Source organism: Macrobrachium nipponense, chromosome 43, assembly GCF_015104395.2.
Source record: "Macrobrachium nipponense isolate FS-2020 chromosome 43, ASM1510439v2, whole genome shotgun sequence".
Lineage (NCBI taxonomy): Eukaryota > Metazoa > Arthropoda > Malacostraca > Decapoda > Palaemonidae > Macrobrachium > Macrobrachium nipponense.
Genome location: NC_061104.1, coordinates 39709122 through 39725319, shown reverse-complemented (window position 1 = coordinate 39725319; position 16198 = coordinate 39709122). Strand labels below are relative to the sequence as shown.

At 41.7% G+C, this 16198-nt stretch overlaps 1 protein-coding gene across 5 annotated transcripts in view; it reads left to right on the top strand.

The window, feature by feature from the left end:
- The window catches only part of LOC135213681 (phosphatidylinositol transfer protein alpha isoform-like), a 60889-nt gene that overhangs the window by 19029 nt on the left and 25662 nt on the right, over positions 1-16198 (top strand). For all 5 annotated transcript variants that reach the window (XM_064247754.1, XM_064247753.1, XM_064247756.1 and 2 more), the window contains exons 3-4: positions 9396-9559; positions 11554-11653. In XM_064247754.1, coding sequence (XP_064103824.1) covers positions 9396-9559; positions 11554-11653 — 264 coding nt within the window. The remainder of the gene's footprint in view (positions 1-9395; positions 9560-11553; positions 11654-16198) is intronic.

The following is a 16198-nucleotide window of genomic DNA, read 5'->3' as shown; positions in this document are numbered from 1 at the left end:
AAGCTCGATCGCTTAGAGCCCGGAGAACTTCCACTATCCGGGTTTACCAATCCAAGTGGGAAGTTTTTAGAAGGTGGTGTAAGTCGAAGAAGTTGTCCTCCTCCAGTACCTCTGTAACAGAAATAGCTGATTTTCTGTTATTTCTGAGAGAAGAATCGCGTCTCTCCGTAGCCACGATAAAGGGCTATAGGAGTATGCTATCGGCCCGTCTTTAGGAATAGAGGCCTAGATTTGGGAAACGATAAGATCTACATGATCTGATTAGGTCTTTTGAGACCAAGAAGTCTAAGATTACTTCTCCCCCTAACTGGAATCTAGACGTAGTGCTGAAGTTCTTGTCTTCAGAGAGATTTGAACCCCTACATTTTGGGCCTCGTTTCGTGATATAACGAGAAAATGTTTATTTCTTTTGTCACTGGCGACGGCGAAAAGAGTTAGTGAACTGCACGCCCTTAGTGACAAAGTCGGGTTCAATATAGATTCAGCCATCTGTTCCTTCAAGGAATTATTCTTGGCGAAGAATGAAAATCCTTCGAATCCCTGGCCGAAAAAACTTCGAGGTAAAAGGATTATCGGGTCTCGTCGGCAGGGAACCGGAGAGGTCTCTTTGCCCAGTAAGGGCGTTAAAGTTACATACAGAAAAAGAAACAGTTGGGAGGTTCTAGACAAGGTCTTTGGTGCTCAGTGAAGGATCCATCAAGACCTATGTCTAAGAATGCTTTAGCCTTTTTTGTCAGGAACGAATTACGGACGCTCATAAGGCTTGCACGGATGATTCTTTCAAACTCCTGAGAGTAAGAGCTCATGAAGTGAGAGCAGTGGCGACGTCTCTCTCTTTTCAGAGAAATATGTCACTAAAGAATATCTTGGAAGCGACATATTGGAGATGTAATTCTGTGTTTGCTTCTCACTATTTGAAAGACGTGCGTGTGACCTATGAAAAATGTTTTTCCTTAGGTCCTTTTGTGTCTGCGGGCACAATCCTGGGTACAGGAGCTGACAACAATCCTTAATTTTTACTACTTATGTCTAATAGATATGTTCTAGACTTTCTGCTGAACAAGTGCAGATACCGCACAGGCGGCCAGTCACTTCAAGTCAGTAAGGAACTCTTGTGATATCTTTTAGTAGAGGAGTCTGTGTTTTTTGAAAAATTATGTGTGCGTGTGCATTTGGTTTGAGTTACGGTTGTTGCGAAGAGTTGGGGATAACTCGGAGCAATTTTTAATACTAACATGGTGGTTAGGATCAGGTGGTCGGGATTGGTTGTGTGCTCCTTAATAAGGTGTGTTGTCATATAAGTGGATCAGCACCCATTGACAAAGTCCTTGCAGGCTCTGCCGAGTAAGTGGATAAGACCCCTTCGGCAGTTCCACAAGAATTCTTGGCCATAGATCACATATCTCGCTAAAGTTTCTTGAGGTGATGCATACTACGGGGCCAAACACCAATTAAGTCTACCACCTATCAGGTAGGAACCAAGGTTTTTATTTATACCTACAACAGATGTTGTTTACCTGTCTATTCCAGTATTAGCTGTCTCTTACCCTCACCGAAGGGTGCCAATCAGCTATGTATATATCTGACAGGTAAGTTGATTGTATGAAAATGATATTGTTATAATACCAATAAAGTTTCATACATACTTACCTGGCAGATATATACGATTAGGGCCCACCCAGCCTCCCCGCAAGGAGACAGGTGGAAGAGAAAATATATGAGTAGAAAACGGGAATGGTTCCTAGTCCTGCCGCCCAGGGCAGGCCGGTAGATCACCTGACCTACCTGTAGCGAGTGGCGCGAAATTTGAATTTCTGTCGGGGAGGACGACGGATTCTTAGCTATGTATATATCTGCCAGGTAAGTATGTATGAAACTTTATTGTATTATAACAATATCATTTCATTACTAATAAGACGATATTAAAATCTTCCTCCTTCTAAAATAATGCAACCAACCATTTACAGAAAGAGTGGCAATCGTTTGCAAATTGAACAAAATTCGTACGAGCTCTCATTCATTGATTAGAGGCTTTTCCAGATAAATAGAGGCGTAGAATACGGCCTTATCTCCCAAAAGAATAAAAATTTGAGGGATTCCTCTTCGATCCGAGAGTTTTCATTGCGATCTCTTTCGACTAATGCTAATTAGTGTTTATTGACGAAAAGAACGGAGAGGGCAAAATTTCCATTCTCTCTCCGGATCGTGAGGAAAGAATGTAGAAGGAAGCTTGCTGCATACGACTGCTGAATGACAAGTCATATACGCATAACATAGTTGCCTTTGTGGTCGCTACGAAATTATCTATATCCTTACAGGATTTCCTGGTAAGGACTTCGCTTAAAAAGTTTGTTACGACAATACCTACTCAGCTTCGGTATTTAACAAAGGTTGTTTGGCTTAAATTGGCATTATTGAGAGCTTCCTTAGGCTCGGGAATAATTTTATTATATTCCTTCATTAAATGAAGTAACTGGCAACTCACGATGAATGCAGCCAGGCAGCGAGCGAGACGGCCGGGCTGTCATTGTAAGCGTAAGGCCAATACAGTACCATCCAGGTCTCGGTCATTAGCAGTCGGTTGCATCTCTCTCCTCCAAACGGGATCGAATGGCTTAACCGTATATTCCCCCTACAATCATGGACTTAGTCTCGAATGGAGGGGATAGTTAAGCTAACATAAATAAAATATTGTCTGCCTTTGCTAAGAAGCTTTCAATAAGAAAGATATTATAACCTTTCAATGCTGTTTACCGTAGGGAACATTATTAAAGGATTCTAACACAGCAGAACATTATATTATATAATGCTCTCATGCTTACGAAAGCATGGCTTATTAGAATACATGCTTAGTGAGAAGATGGATGTAGTAGAGAATTCACTTTAAGACTACGGTATGGTCAAGTCTTTCGAGAAACGCACACAACCTTTTTAGAATCAGATATTGCTCAAGAGAAGATGGATGAGTGGAATGGGAAACATTCTCTTCGTGGCAGAAATGGTTTCCCTGAATAGAATATACTACGTTATAATAAGAGTTTTTTTCCTACTAAGAACGGAATTAAACATGTGTAAGGATGTCGGGTACCATAAAGGCACAGATGTTCTGGCACATAACATAAAGAGTATTAGAAGAAAGCGCCGGTCTGAAGCGCCAACCTGGCGCAGAAGCGCCAGCCTGGCGCAATGAGCCAAGAGCACCATCCAAGATATTTTCTCGTTTAGCGAGTTATTAAACATAAGAGTCCAGTAGCCTCTCAGACAGCACACTCAGTAACGGCAAGATTCGTTCCTGATTTCGTTACCCATTTAATCACTTAGGCCAATTCCACGACTCTCTCATATCACAAATCGATCAACGATAATAACTTGTATCATATGTCTAACATTTATTGCAAAGAGTTGTGAGAACCTACGGAAAGTCTTCTTCATAGATCTCTTAGCAAGGTAAAAGACGAACAGGCTTCCTGTAGACTGCTTCCTTTTCCTTGAACCAAGAGAAGTAGCAATATACACCATCTTTATTTATAGAAAGGGGAATAAACTTTAGTTTTTTTTTTTTTTTTCCCTAAATATAAATGCTTTACAGAATTTAAGATAAAGGGCGTCAAAGAAAGAGAGGATAATACTTTGTCTCATTTTGGCCTTAGAGGTTGGATTCACAGAGGTCACGTTCTTCTCACAGCATGTTTTGGAAGTCTTTTCCAAGACAGTCTGAATATTCTATAAGCATCTATTACAAATGGACCTTAACAACCTCTCCACTCTGAGTCAGTCTTCGTGCAGACTGACCAGAAGTGGACATGAATGAGAGGATTTTTAAAGGTGAATGACAATAGTCATAGCCAGGACATAGAATTGCTGCAGATCGTGTTTGATGGAAGAGGAAACTGTCCTCTTCCGATACCTCTGTGAACCACATATAGGTTTTTTCTTCCTTTTCAGAGGGAAGAATCAACTTTATATATATCTGCTATCAAAGAGCACAGTAAAAGGCTATACTCTGTCTATACAAGGAGAATTAGAGATAGCAGAGGATTAAGATCTTCGGGATCTGATACGATACCTCAATACGACAAGAGTAGGATATCATGTACTTCGAATGGGATCTTTTGTGGCTTCAGATTCCGTGTTCCGACAAGATGGAACTGCTCCTCATCAAACTTCTTTGAGAAATTTTATGAGGGAATTCTTTGTTTTCTCTTGGCCCTTAACTACCAAGAAGACAGGTGAATTTTTTGTGCATTGGAATCTCGCATCAGATTTAATGGAGACTCGGCAATGGGTTCTTGCCAGCATAGTATGTCTGGCAAGAGAACTAAAACCCTCTATTCCTGACTCAACGATTTCAGATAGAAGTTTCGTTGCCCAGGCAGGGTACTTACGTTTTCACCTACATAAGAAGAGATGGTTTAAACGTTTTTGGACCTACAAAGTCCCCCCCCCCCCCCCCTCTTTGGGATGCGATGAGGGTTCGAAATGCTTCCCAGAAGGTATTCAGAGAGATACAGTAAAGAGCTAGAAATCAGGAGTGCTCCTCCCAATTTCAGCTCGGAGTCTCCTTCGACTTCCAAGCCCCTTCCCTTCCTTCGGACAAGGATAGGGAAGATTCTGCAACGAGGAACTTCATCAGCAAGTAAGAAGAGATCTCGTTAGCAACGGAAGGATTCAAGAAGGATCCTCCTCGGAGGAAGGCTCTTATCTCTTGTACTGTTAGATGTCCTATCGTCTAATGGATGTAGTTTACTACAATCACCTTCCCTTGCCGGAGAGGCCAGAAGCTCAAAGTGGAAGAATTTCTTTCACCCTTCTCCAATCTCCTGATAAACCATGGTGGAGTTTCAGGACTTTCGGACAATGTAGCGCCAACCAGGCGCCAAATGCCAAAACAGGCGTAAAAAACGCCAGAGGCAGACAGTTTTCAAGGAACACTGTCATTGTCTGATGAAGAGAAAGAGGGGGCCTCCAACCTAGCGCAGATGCGCTGGAGGCGAACAAGTCAGACAGATAAGAGTGTCTGATGTGGGCATCGCCAGACATCCTCGGGACTCTACCAAGCTCGAAGCTCCAGCAAGTGGAGAGGAGTCAGCCAGGGGCCAGACGCCAAATAGTGCCAGTCTGGAGCTAGGCGCGAAGCTACTTCCAGGCGCGAGGCGCCAGCCATGAGTCAGGCAAAAAGCGCCTTCCAGGAGCTAGGCGGCCAACCAAGTGTCAGGCAGGCGCGAGGCGCCAGCCAGGCTCGAGGCTCCAACCAGACTCGAGGCGCCACCCAGGCGCAAGCCAGGCTCTAGGCTTCATCCAGAAAAGATCCATTTCAAAGGAAGCCCTGGTCTTCTTTGAAATAAGTGTGATCGCTAAAAGCACTTCATGAATGACTTGATGATTCCTTCAAACAGCTGAGAATTAAAAGCGCTTGAAGTGCGAGCTTTTATGAATTCTTGTTCGTTACATAACAATATGTCGTGAAGGACATATTAGCTGTAACTTAAGGGATATGCAACTCTGTTTGACTTCCCTTTGCACGAAGGAGGTCAAGTTGACCTACGAGAGATCCTTCTCTCTTGGTTTTACGTGTCTACGGATACGTTGCTGGGATAGGGAGCCGACACTGATCCTTAACTAAGTGAGTTAATTTTTATGTTAACATAGTGTTTTTTTTTTTGGTTTGTTTGAAAGGAGTTTGGGGATAGCTCTTTTCAAACTAAGCACAAACCCTCGTGTTAGGATCAGGTGATCGGGATCGGTGTTGTGCTCCTTAATTATGCCCCTAGGCATAGGTGTATTGTCATGTAAGTGGATAAGACCCCATTGACAAATGACCATTAGATTCTGTCGAGTAAGTGGATAAGACCCCATTGACAGATCTACAAGATCTCTTAGCCATAGGTCACATCCTCGCTGAGGCTCTTGAGACGAAGCAGACACCTAGCAATAGCTAGGAAGTCAACCCTTCGTCTAAACACATAGGAACCAAGGTTTTATTTATCTATTACCTACAACGTATGTTGTTTACCTGTCTAATCAGTAATTAGCTGTCTCTTACCCTCCGCCAAAGGTGCCAATCAGCTAAGTATATATCTGACAGGGAAGTTGAATGTATGAAAATGAATATTGTTATTGTACAATAAAGTTTCATACATACTTACCTGGCAGATATATACGATTGAATGGCCCACCCAGCCTCCCCTCAGGAGACAGGTGGAAGAGAAAAATCTGTCCTTAGAAGGTAATAGTTCCTATTCCTGCCACCCAGCGGCAGGCCGGTAGATCACCTGACCTACCTCACTGTAGCGTGTGCCGCGAAATTCGAATTTCTATCGGGGACGACGGAGTCTATAGCTAAGTATATATCTGCCAGGTAAGTATGTATGAAACTTTATTGTACAATAACAATATCATTTTTGACCCTCAGATATTTATGCTTCGTTTATATGTGAAATATTAGGCTTATGCAGGTAGTTGTCGACTTACGACCGTAATTGGTTCCGACTAACCGGTCGTAAATCGATTTGGACGTAAGTCGGCCCATGTTACTTTACCGTAAGAATATTTTTCTAGCCTAGCCTACACTACATAGCATTACTTCATACATATATGGCATATTAATTATTAATTTCAGCTAATTCTCTAGGTTCAATGCACATTGGCTTAAGATAATTCATTACAAAGAGATATTGAATAACATTTAACAAGTTAGCCTCGCGTATACGATGATAATGTTTTCATGGTACGTACATCGTATATATATGAATACAGTAACCTAGCCTACAGTATACTGTATACTACATATACGATATAATTTAGAAATTTATCAATACAGTTGAATATCTTGAAACCGGCATTCTATTGTCTGGAAACTCCCGTGGTTAGGCCTGATTTTAAATCAGCGCCATTAGATCGTTCTGCCGCCACCTGGGACGCACCACGTATTGTTTACAACTTCAAGGCAGCAAAAACTATGCCATATATCCTTTGTTTGTATAAAAATAGTTGTTAGTAGTGTAGATATACGTACAAAGTCAAATATGTTTTTTATATTAACCTTGGAAGAATAAATATAATATTTTTAAATATTCCACTTGAGAATGCTCAACCAAGCCAAACCTTTTAACTTTTAATCAAAACAATGAGACATTTGTCAAGCACAAATTCCTTACACTGTATACGCTTGAGAGACCATTTTGATAATGTCTTTTATGTGACTGTGTATTTACCTATTCGATATGCCACCCATGAGATTATATGATGCTAGAGGCAAGAAGTGCAAGCATAAACCTTTATCCATGCTGGAAAATCTTTATTTCGTTAGCGAATAGTTTACTGTTCATTTTCCTCTCTAGATGGCTCTGCTATGCTTTGTTTACGGTTTGACGGTGACGGCAACATTCAAATGCAGTTATCGCCGAAATTCATTCATTACGTATTTTGTTCATCTCATTATCCTCTTCAATAAAAATCAACTAAGAAACTAAATGTGATAATTATGAAGCTACGAAATTTCGGATATGAAAGTCACCAATAATAAGGTACAGATTCTGAGAAGTTTAGTACTGTATTTAGACTTACGATTGGGTAGGGTAACTCGTGAATGTAGGGTAAATGTGTTAAAGTACACTCTTTGAAGGAAATTTATACTATATAAAGTTATAAAATGATGAAGTTAAAATATATTAGTAATAAAACGATAAAAAGCAGCATCAGAACGTAGCTAGTAGTAGGCCAAGTTGGAAACTAGGCTATTTGTATGTGGAATTACCTAAAGGCTTCATTTTTTAGGGATGTATTCTACATTCGAATGTCAGGCTGCAGACGGCTACATATATTTAGGAATTAAAAATACAATAAACAAGCAACTTTTCCATGAATCTTTTAAAAAGTTGTACATTATTGTATCCAATAATATTGAATGTATTCTCATGTTTTTAAAAATACAAACAAAGCGGTCAATGTTTTGGTTTCGTAATCAGCTGATGGCAAATACGAGTTTAGTTTGCCGTGTTTACAATTTATTTCGCCGTATTTAACTCAGTTCGGAGCGAATTGCCTTGCTTCTAGTTAGTATAAAATATCTAGATACTTTACTTAAATGAGACAAGGTAATTTGTCATTAAACAACGTGTTTTTAAGTTGAAATATGTATTTAATACGTTTCATGAACTAAATGATTTTTTTCGTTAACAGATTGCGTTGTGGGCATGTTTATTCCATTCAGTATTTTCACTTTATTTCATCATGGTATGAGCTTTACCGTTAGTTACGTTATTATCTTTTATCAGCATGAAAATAACAGTAAAATGTGTGTGTGGAGAGGCGGGAACTGGGGAAAAACTGTTTTGTATGTTCAGCTGGACACCATTCTTTCTTGCTCAAGTCGCTTCCCATTCGTTTTAGTTGTGGGTGGTCATAAAGTCGATCAGTCGTAACTCGCATAGGTCATAAGTCGACAACTAGCTGTACGTATACAGTACTACTGGTAAATTTGGCTGTTCTCAGGGGTAGATGCAAATGTATTTTAAAGTTTCCAGGATTACAGGCAGTCCCCAGTTACTGGTGGCACTCATCTAGCACCATAAAATCGATGATTTATAGCGCCATAACAGACCAAGCTCTGGTTATCGGCGCCATAACATACCTAACAGAGGCGCCATAATGGTGCTTATGGCGCCTATGACCAGTTATTGGCACCATAAGCACCATTATGGCCCCATAAATCGCCGAGTTTCAGTTAATGCCGGTTTTTACTTATCAGCACCCCCTCCGGAATGGGGCCCCCGTCGATAACCGGAGACTGCGTGTATAAATTTTATGTTATTTTGCTTATTTTACCAGTAGTGACTACAGATTGATAGCAGCGAAGCCTTTTGAGATGTGACAAGTCTGGGCACTTCCAGACTGTACAAGCATAATATTAGTAAGTAATGTTATTGTTTGATATAGAAAGCTTTAGGCCAAGCTAAAGTAAGATAGTATCACACTCTTGAAGAGTCGCCAGACCTCAAGTGTAGGCTATCTTATGAAAGGCCATGGGCTTACTAAGTTAATTGAAATTGCTGACATTGAGTTGTTCGAATTATTTTCTTACTGCCCTTATCATGTAGTAACTCAAGTTAGTCGTTTTTTATTATTTATGAATTTGATGAAGATTAGACAGATCCACAGCCTCGTATACTTCTTACAGAATTGAATAGAGGTATAATGGAGCTAGACAGATAACATATATTCGTTGGTTACATATTTTGTTTTAGTCTCCAAGATAATAGCTAATTCATTGTTTTAACTTTGAAACGTAATTTATTGTATACTGTACTACATTAAAATGTGTTACAGAGATGTTGGTAGGTACCAGGATTTTTGCAATTGATTTGTGCCACTAAATGTTCTCCTTTCTTTTTCAGTATCAAGTGGCGCAGCTATATAGTGTGGCAGAAGCCAGTAAAAATGAAACGGGTGGAGGAGAAGGTATTGAAGTCCTAAAAAATGAGCCCTTCGACAACTATCCTTTATTAGGTGGAAAATATTGCAAAGGACAATACACTTACAAAATATATCATCTTAAAAGGTAAAGATAATTTTTGGTATTGTACTAGCTGTTGTACAGGTCACTAGGACATAGTGCAAATGAGATTATACTGATCATGCTTTAGTATTTTTAAATTTGGATGTCTTTTTAGATTAGTTTGCTGTATTTCACATGCTGTTAGAAGAATGGCAGTCAAAATTTTTGGTAGATTTTTCTGTTGAAATATTTGGTAAATTAGTTCATGATTTGGTATTGGTATTATTTTTTTTATTATTATTTAAGTTGCTAATGTGAAGGCAGTTGCATTGTAGTTATCCCAGAGATTTTCCTTTTTTTCGTAGCATATGTATTGCAAATTAGTGATATTGTTGATTTTATTGTCAACCATGAAGTAGGGTAGTGTGAATGTTGGTATATTTTTTGGCATTCATATTGTTAATTTGAATTATTTTAAATTGTTTTTGTTTTCAGAATTTAATGAAAAGGAGACCATTACTTGCACAAAGAACATAACATCTTGTGTTGCTAACTTCAGGTTTACTTAGTAAGAATAATATGTTCATTGCTTATTGCTGTAACTTTGCATCTGAAGTGACTAGCCAAGGTGCTTCTCCAACTCATGTCCTGTAATCAAAAGATTGCAAGTTTGTTGAGCTGTGGCCTAGAGTGTGTTTGAGAATGCTGTCCTCTACTGAGCGAATTTAGACTTGACATTGGTTTTGCAGTCTTTCCATTGTTAAACTAGTGACATGCAATGCCTCTTGTACACTGTACATACTTGTATATGTACAGTCGTTACGCTTCTGTTAAAGGAAAATATGTGCTTCCCTTGGATCCTAGACACTAAAGTTCAGTGTCTAAGTCTGATAGTTGTAATCCCTTGATATTTTCCCTGCTTTATATCATGGTACTGATATTTGAGAGTTCTTGTTCAAGAGGCTATCTATATATGTTGCCATTAAAGCTTCACTGGAAAAAAAAAACTTGAAACTTGAGCATCTTAGAATTGCATGAGGTTTTGAACTGGAAACTAATTAATTATGCATTAGATATTAGACAGTTAAACTCAGTATGTAATAGTGCATACATTTCTATAGTAGACTCCTCTCGCAAAAACACTATTGAGTGATTATCTATTCTATAGTTTACGGGGGGCATCACTGAAAGATGCGAAATCATTACGATGTTAAGATCATGAAATTTTGTACTTAAATAGAACTTCAAAAAAAATGTCCATTGTTGCATTTTTACAATTCATTTTTATGGAATCATTTGATTGTTTGTGTGCAATGTATTTAATTCTAGAACATTTGTATTGAAAGACTTTGTCTTATTTTTTAATTAACCTTTGTAATGCGGTTTTGTGATAATAGAATTGTCAGGTTTACAGTGTGTGGATCCTACTGAGCGTTATTACTCTCTCTCTCTCTCTCTCTCTCTCTCTCTCTCTCTCTCTCTCTCTCTCTCTCTCTCTCTCTCTCTTGTGCAACTCTTTTCATTCCTTTAAATATACCTCCATTCATTTTCTCTTTCTTCCATCTTTTTTTTTTTTTTTTTTTTTTTTTTTTACACCCTTTCCTAACAATTAATTCATAGTGCAATTGCGAGACATTTCTCTTTCTTCCATCTTTTTTTATACCCTTTCCTAACAATTAATTCATAGTGCAATTGCGAGATTTTCCTCCTGTTTTACCTTTCAAATCTTTTCGCTGTCAGTTTCCATTTTAGCACTGAATGTCCTCATATGTCCCAGAGGTTGGCCTTTGGCTTAAATTCTCTCTCTCTCTCTCACAGCATGTGTGGATTGTAAAAACTAGCAGTGAAAAGGTACTGTGAATACAGTTGGCCGTACATCTGTCACTTTTTAACGTATGATTTATTAAGGTTACGTGCCATGAGTTTAGCTTCAACATAAGGGAACTGATCGCTGTAGTCTCAGAAATGAGGTCTTGAATGTTTCAAGCTTTGGGATGAGGAGAATTGCTGTGCATTTTCATTTCCCTTGATTGTAATAAGATAACTTTCTCTTCCAGCAAAGTGCCATCCTTTATCCGGCTTCTAGCACCAGAAGGTTCCTTAGAAGTCCATGAGGAAGCATGGAATGCTTATCCCTACTGTAAGACTGTCATATCGGTATGCAAATTTTCTATTCCTGTTCTCTTTATCTTTTGCCATCATTGTTTTTTTGGTAAAAGTGGTTTGATTTAAAGCATGACAAAATTTGAAAACATATTCATTGGTAGTGAGATAGGTTAAAAGTGTCAACAGTTTTCATTTGCAGTTGTGTGCATTAGTCACATAAAGAAAAAATCTTTTTTTCTTGCACTGCTGAAATTTCCTAAAGCTACTCTAAAATAATAGTCACCCCTTCTCTAACTAAGGTTTCTGCATGCTTAGAAAACATTGCGCTCCATAAATTTTTTCTACTCCTAACTGAATAGTGTTTGATGAGAGGAATAAATTGATGAGAATGTAAGAAGCCATTCGTAACAGTAGTAGTCTTTACAGTTACGTAGTATTTGTAAAAGTGTATGAAAACGTACAGTATATACAAAGGAAATCAGGATTTTCTGTCTCAAAGCCCAGTTAGAGTTACTAAAACATATTTTCATACAATCAACTTACCTGTCAGATATATACATAGCTAAGACTCCGTCGTCCCCGACAGAAATTCAAATTTCGCGCCACTCGCTACAGGTAGGTCAGGTGATCTACCGGCCTGCCCTGGGCGGCAGGACTAGGAACCATCCCCGTTTTCTATCATATTTTCTCTGTCGCCGGTGGTATCAACATTGTTGTTATTACCTCCTGACTTAGATTCATTTTTCAACATTTGATCAACGTTTTTCGGCTTTTTGGTGACGTATTTGGATCGTGTTTTGGCATTCGCTACTGTGGACTGTTTTTGGAATAACTCTTTTGGATTTTTCTCAGTATGTCTGATTCTAATGTGAGTGTGAGAATGTGTGTGAATGTAGGCTGCAGGGTGAGGATACCGAAAGCTTCGGTTGATCCTCACACTGTATGCCGTAAATGTAGGGGGTTTCAGTGTTCTGCTATCAATACTTGTAAGGAATGCGAGGGATTGAATGCAGAAGAGTGGAAGACTTTGACTTCTTATTTGAAGAAGTTAGAGAGGGATAGAATTAGACGATTGAAAGGTGTGAGTTCAAGGCCTATTGAGCCTTTTACGATAATTCAATCCTACTGATGTAGATTCTCCCTATGTATCTCATTCTCAGAGTGCTTTTTCGGATTCGGCATCGGAAATCGCCAATCTGAAAGCTACAATTAGAGACATGAAGTCCAAGATGGCGGACTTCAAAGGTAAGGCTAGTGAAAGTGAACATTACTGTGAACGTGAGTTCTCCCAGTGGTTTGTGGAGGGGGCGTTTGATCGTCCCTGCGACGCTCCCAGGCCTAGACCTCTTCCAAGCTCACAAGCCCAGAGGAGAAGGAAAGTCGAAAGCCTTAAGGAGGTTGTGGGGGATCCCCAACGGTCAGACGTCCCTTCAGCTAGCTCTGCTTCGTGGCAGGCTGCTCAAGGGCGCTTTAGAAAAAGCGTCATTCGCGAGTGTTTCTCGTCATCTCCCTCTCCCTCACCTAAACGAGGGTGGAAGGAATCGAACTTGTCGAGACCGCTGAAGCGTCATATGAAGCCTGACATTGATTCTAGTCCAGAGCGTTTCTCAGATGACGCTCCGTCTTCTAGCAAGAAAGCGAAGGGGACGTCAGCGTCACCTGACGTGTACGCGGAAGTACCCTTTCCTTCTTCTCCCCCGAGTGATGACGAAAGACGTCATGCACTGGACGTGGGAGAAGCGTCAAGAAAGATCATCATGGCAGTTCAAGAGCAACTGTCATCTTTAGTGGGAGTTTTAGCGCCACGTCGGAAGGACGTGACGCTTCCAATTAAGAAGTCTCGTCCTCTCTCACCTGTTCAACGAGAAGCGTCATACAGACGGGAAACGGCTAAACGTCTTACAGAAACGTCTAGTTCGAGAGCGAGAACAGGTGCTTACGAGAGTGTCGTAACGCCAGAGAGACGTAAGACGTCTTTTAGACGCGAAGCGTCATTGGAAAAGGAGCATAGACATGACGCTCCGTCCAATATTATGACGCCAAGTAGGACGCCTTTGGAGAGCGGAGCGTCTTCCAAGCGCGAAGCGTCATCGAGACGTCAGCAAAAGACGTCATCCATGACGCTTGCCGAACGGGAAGCGTCATGTAAGCGGGAAGCGTCTTCTAAGATTCTAGAGAAGCCGAAGCCTATGACGCCTTCAAAGACTATTAGAGCGGGAAAGAGGAAGGAGTATCATTCCCTTAGCCCCTCTCCTATTAGGAGTTTGTCTCCTCAAGAAGACGAACGTTCGGAAAGGAGAGCGGAGAAGCATGTGGATCCCGAGTTAGAGGAAAACTCGGATGACGAATATAGTGGAAGAGAAGGTCTCTCTAACTATAAGGTGTTGACTACCCTACTGCTGGAGGAGTACGGAGACGAGTTGACTCCTGCCGCTCCTCCTTCTCCGCGATCGCTCTTTTCCAGTACTAAGACGAAGAAGCCTTCGTCTTTTCTCAAAATGAAACCTACCATATCGATGAAAAGAGCTTTACATTCCTTAGACTCTTGGATGAAGTCTAAGAAAGACTTAGTAAGGACAGTCTTCTGTATGCCTCCAGCAAGATTGGCTGGGAAAAGAGGCGTTTGGTATCAGACGGGAGAGAATATGGGTATTGCTCTCCCTTCTACAACCGAAACAGATTTTTCGACTTTGGTTGACGCTTCAAGGCGTCCAAGTCTCAATTCTGCACGGAGTACATGGGGTATTTCGGAACTGGATCATCTCCTCAAGGGACTCTTTCGTGTATTGGAAGTTTTTAACTTCTTAGATTGGTCCCTTGGGGTGATGTCCAAGAAAGCACATTTTGTTCATGCCACTTACCTGACAGATATATATATAGCTGTATTTTCTGACGTCCGACAGAACTTTTCAAAACTCGCGGCACACGCAGTGGGCGGCCGGCCGGTGGTAGTACCCATTCCCGCCGCTGGGAGGCGGATATCAGGAACCATTCCCATTTTCTATTCATATTTTTTTCTGTCGCCGGTCAGTAAACATCTGTTTACAGACCTCTGCTCAGGATTTTTGGAAATTGACTCGCTTTTAAGTATCTGATTGATTTTTTTGGTATTGAATTGGATTGTTGAATTGGCATGCGCGATAGTGGACCGTTTTTGATTTTGGATTGACTTTTCTCTATAAGATATGTCTGGATCAAGTGTTGTGAGTTTCAGAGTGTGTGTGAGGGCTGATTGTAAGGTGAGGCTACCGAAAGCATCGGTAGACCCCCACACAGTATGTATGAGTTGTAGGGGGCTTAATTGTTTGATTGATCATCGGTGCAATGAATGTGAGAAATTGACTGATGATGAATGGAGAGCATATGAGTCCTATCGCCTTAAATTGGAGCGCGATAGGATCAGGAGGTCTTCCTCAAGGAGTGGTTCTTCCAAAGGTAAGACTAACGTTTCTCCTGCTCTAACACCTGTAGTGTTTACAACCCCTAAACCTGTGTTGCCTTCGGGCTCTGATTCTGTGTCGGGAGGAGCGGATGCTCTCTCTATGATTTTGGAGTCTCTTCGCACTCTGGAGACCAAAGTGAAAGCCTTAGAAACTGGCTCGGTGCAGTGTGTGATCGTGCCCCCAGTGTTGTGGAGGGGGCGTCAGATCGGCCCCATAATGCCTCTAGGCCTAGACCTCTATCAGACTCCCAAGACCCAGGGAGGAGGTATGTCGAAAGCCGCAAGAGGGTTACGGGGCTTCCCACCGATCTGGCGTCCCTTCGGCAGACCATGTAGCAAAGACCCAGGCTGCCAAGGACCGTGCACGAGCACGCGTCATGAAGGAGTGCTTCTCGTCCTCCGAAGCGTCCTCCCCGCGCAAGGGGTGGAGCGCTCGGAGAGACTCTCGTCCGTTAAAGAGGACGTTTCTTGCGGAGGACGCTTCACGTCCTCTTTCGCCGCTTTCGTCGGAAGACGCTTATGATGTCTTTCCGCCTCAGAAGAGAGGTAGGATCTCCTCCGATGAGGACGCTAGGTTGCGCGCACAGGCGCGTATACCTGAGAAACGGGTAGCTGTACCTGTGAGAAGGAAGGAGGCGTCCCCTCGCCCCTCGTCTTCTCACAGGACCAGTCCTGCTTCCTCTGCTCATTCTTCTCCGACGAAGAACATTCTTTTGTCCCTTCAGGACCAGCTATCCTCGCTTATGGCTCAGAGGACTCGCCCAGCAGCAGTCGAGCCTAAGCGGAGGAAGGACCTTAGACTGCCTGTCAAGAGGACTAAGCAGTCTCCGTTCTTCCTTCACCTACTGCGTCTCGTTCGCCGATCGCTTCTCCTTCAGCGATTCGCCGATCTCGTTCGTCTTATAGAAGGACGTTACGTCAGGACGCTTTTGAAGACGCTCTGTACGAGGACGCTCGGCAGGACGTTCGGCAAGACGCTCGTCAGGACGCTTGTCAGGACGCTCGTCAGGACGCTTGGCAGGACGCTAGGCAGGACGTCGTCCAGGACGCTTGGCAGGACGCTAGGCAGGACGTTCGTCAGGACGCTCGCCAGGATGCTACACAGGACGCTCGGCAGGACGCTCTTCAGGACGCTAGACAGGACGCTTGGCAGG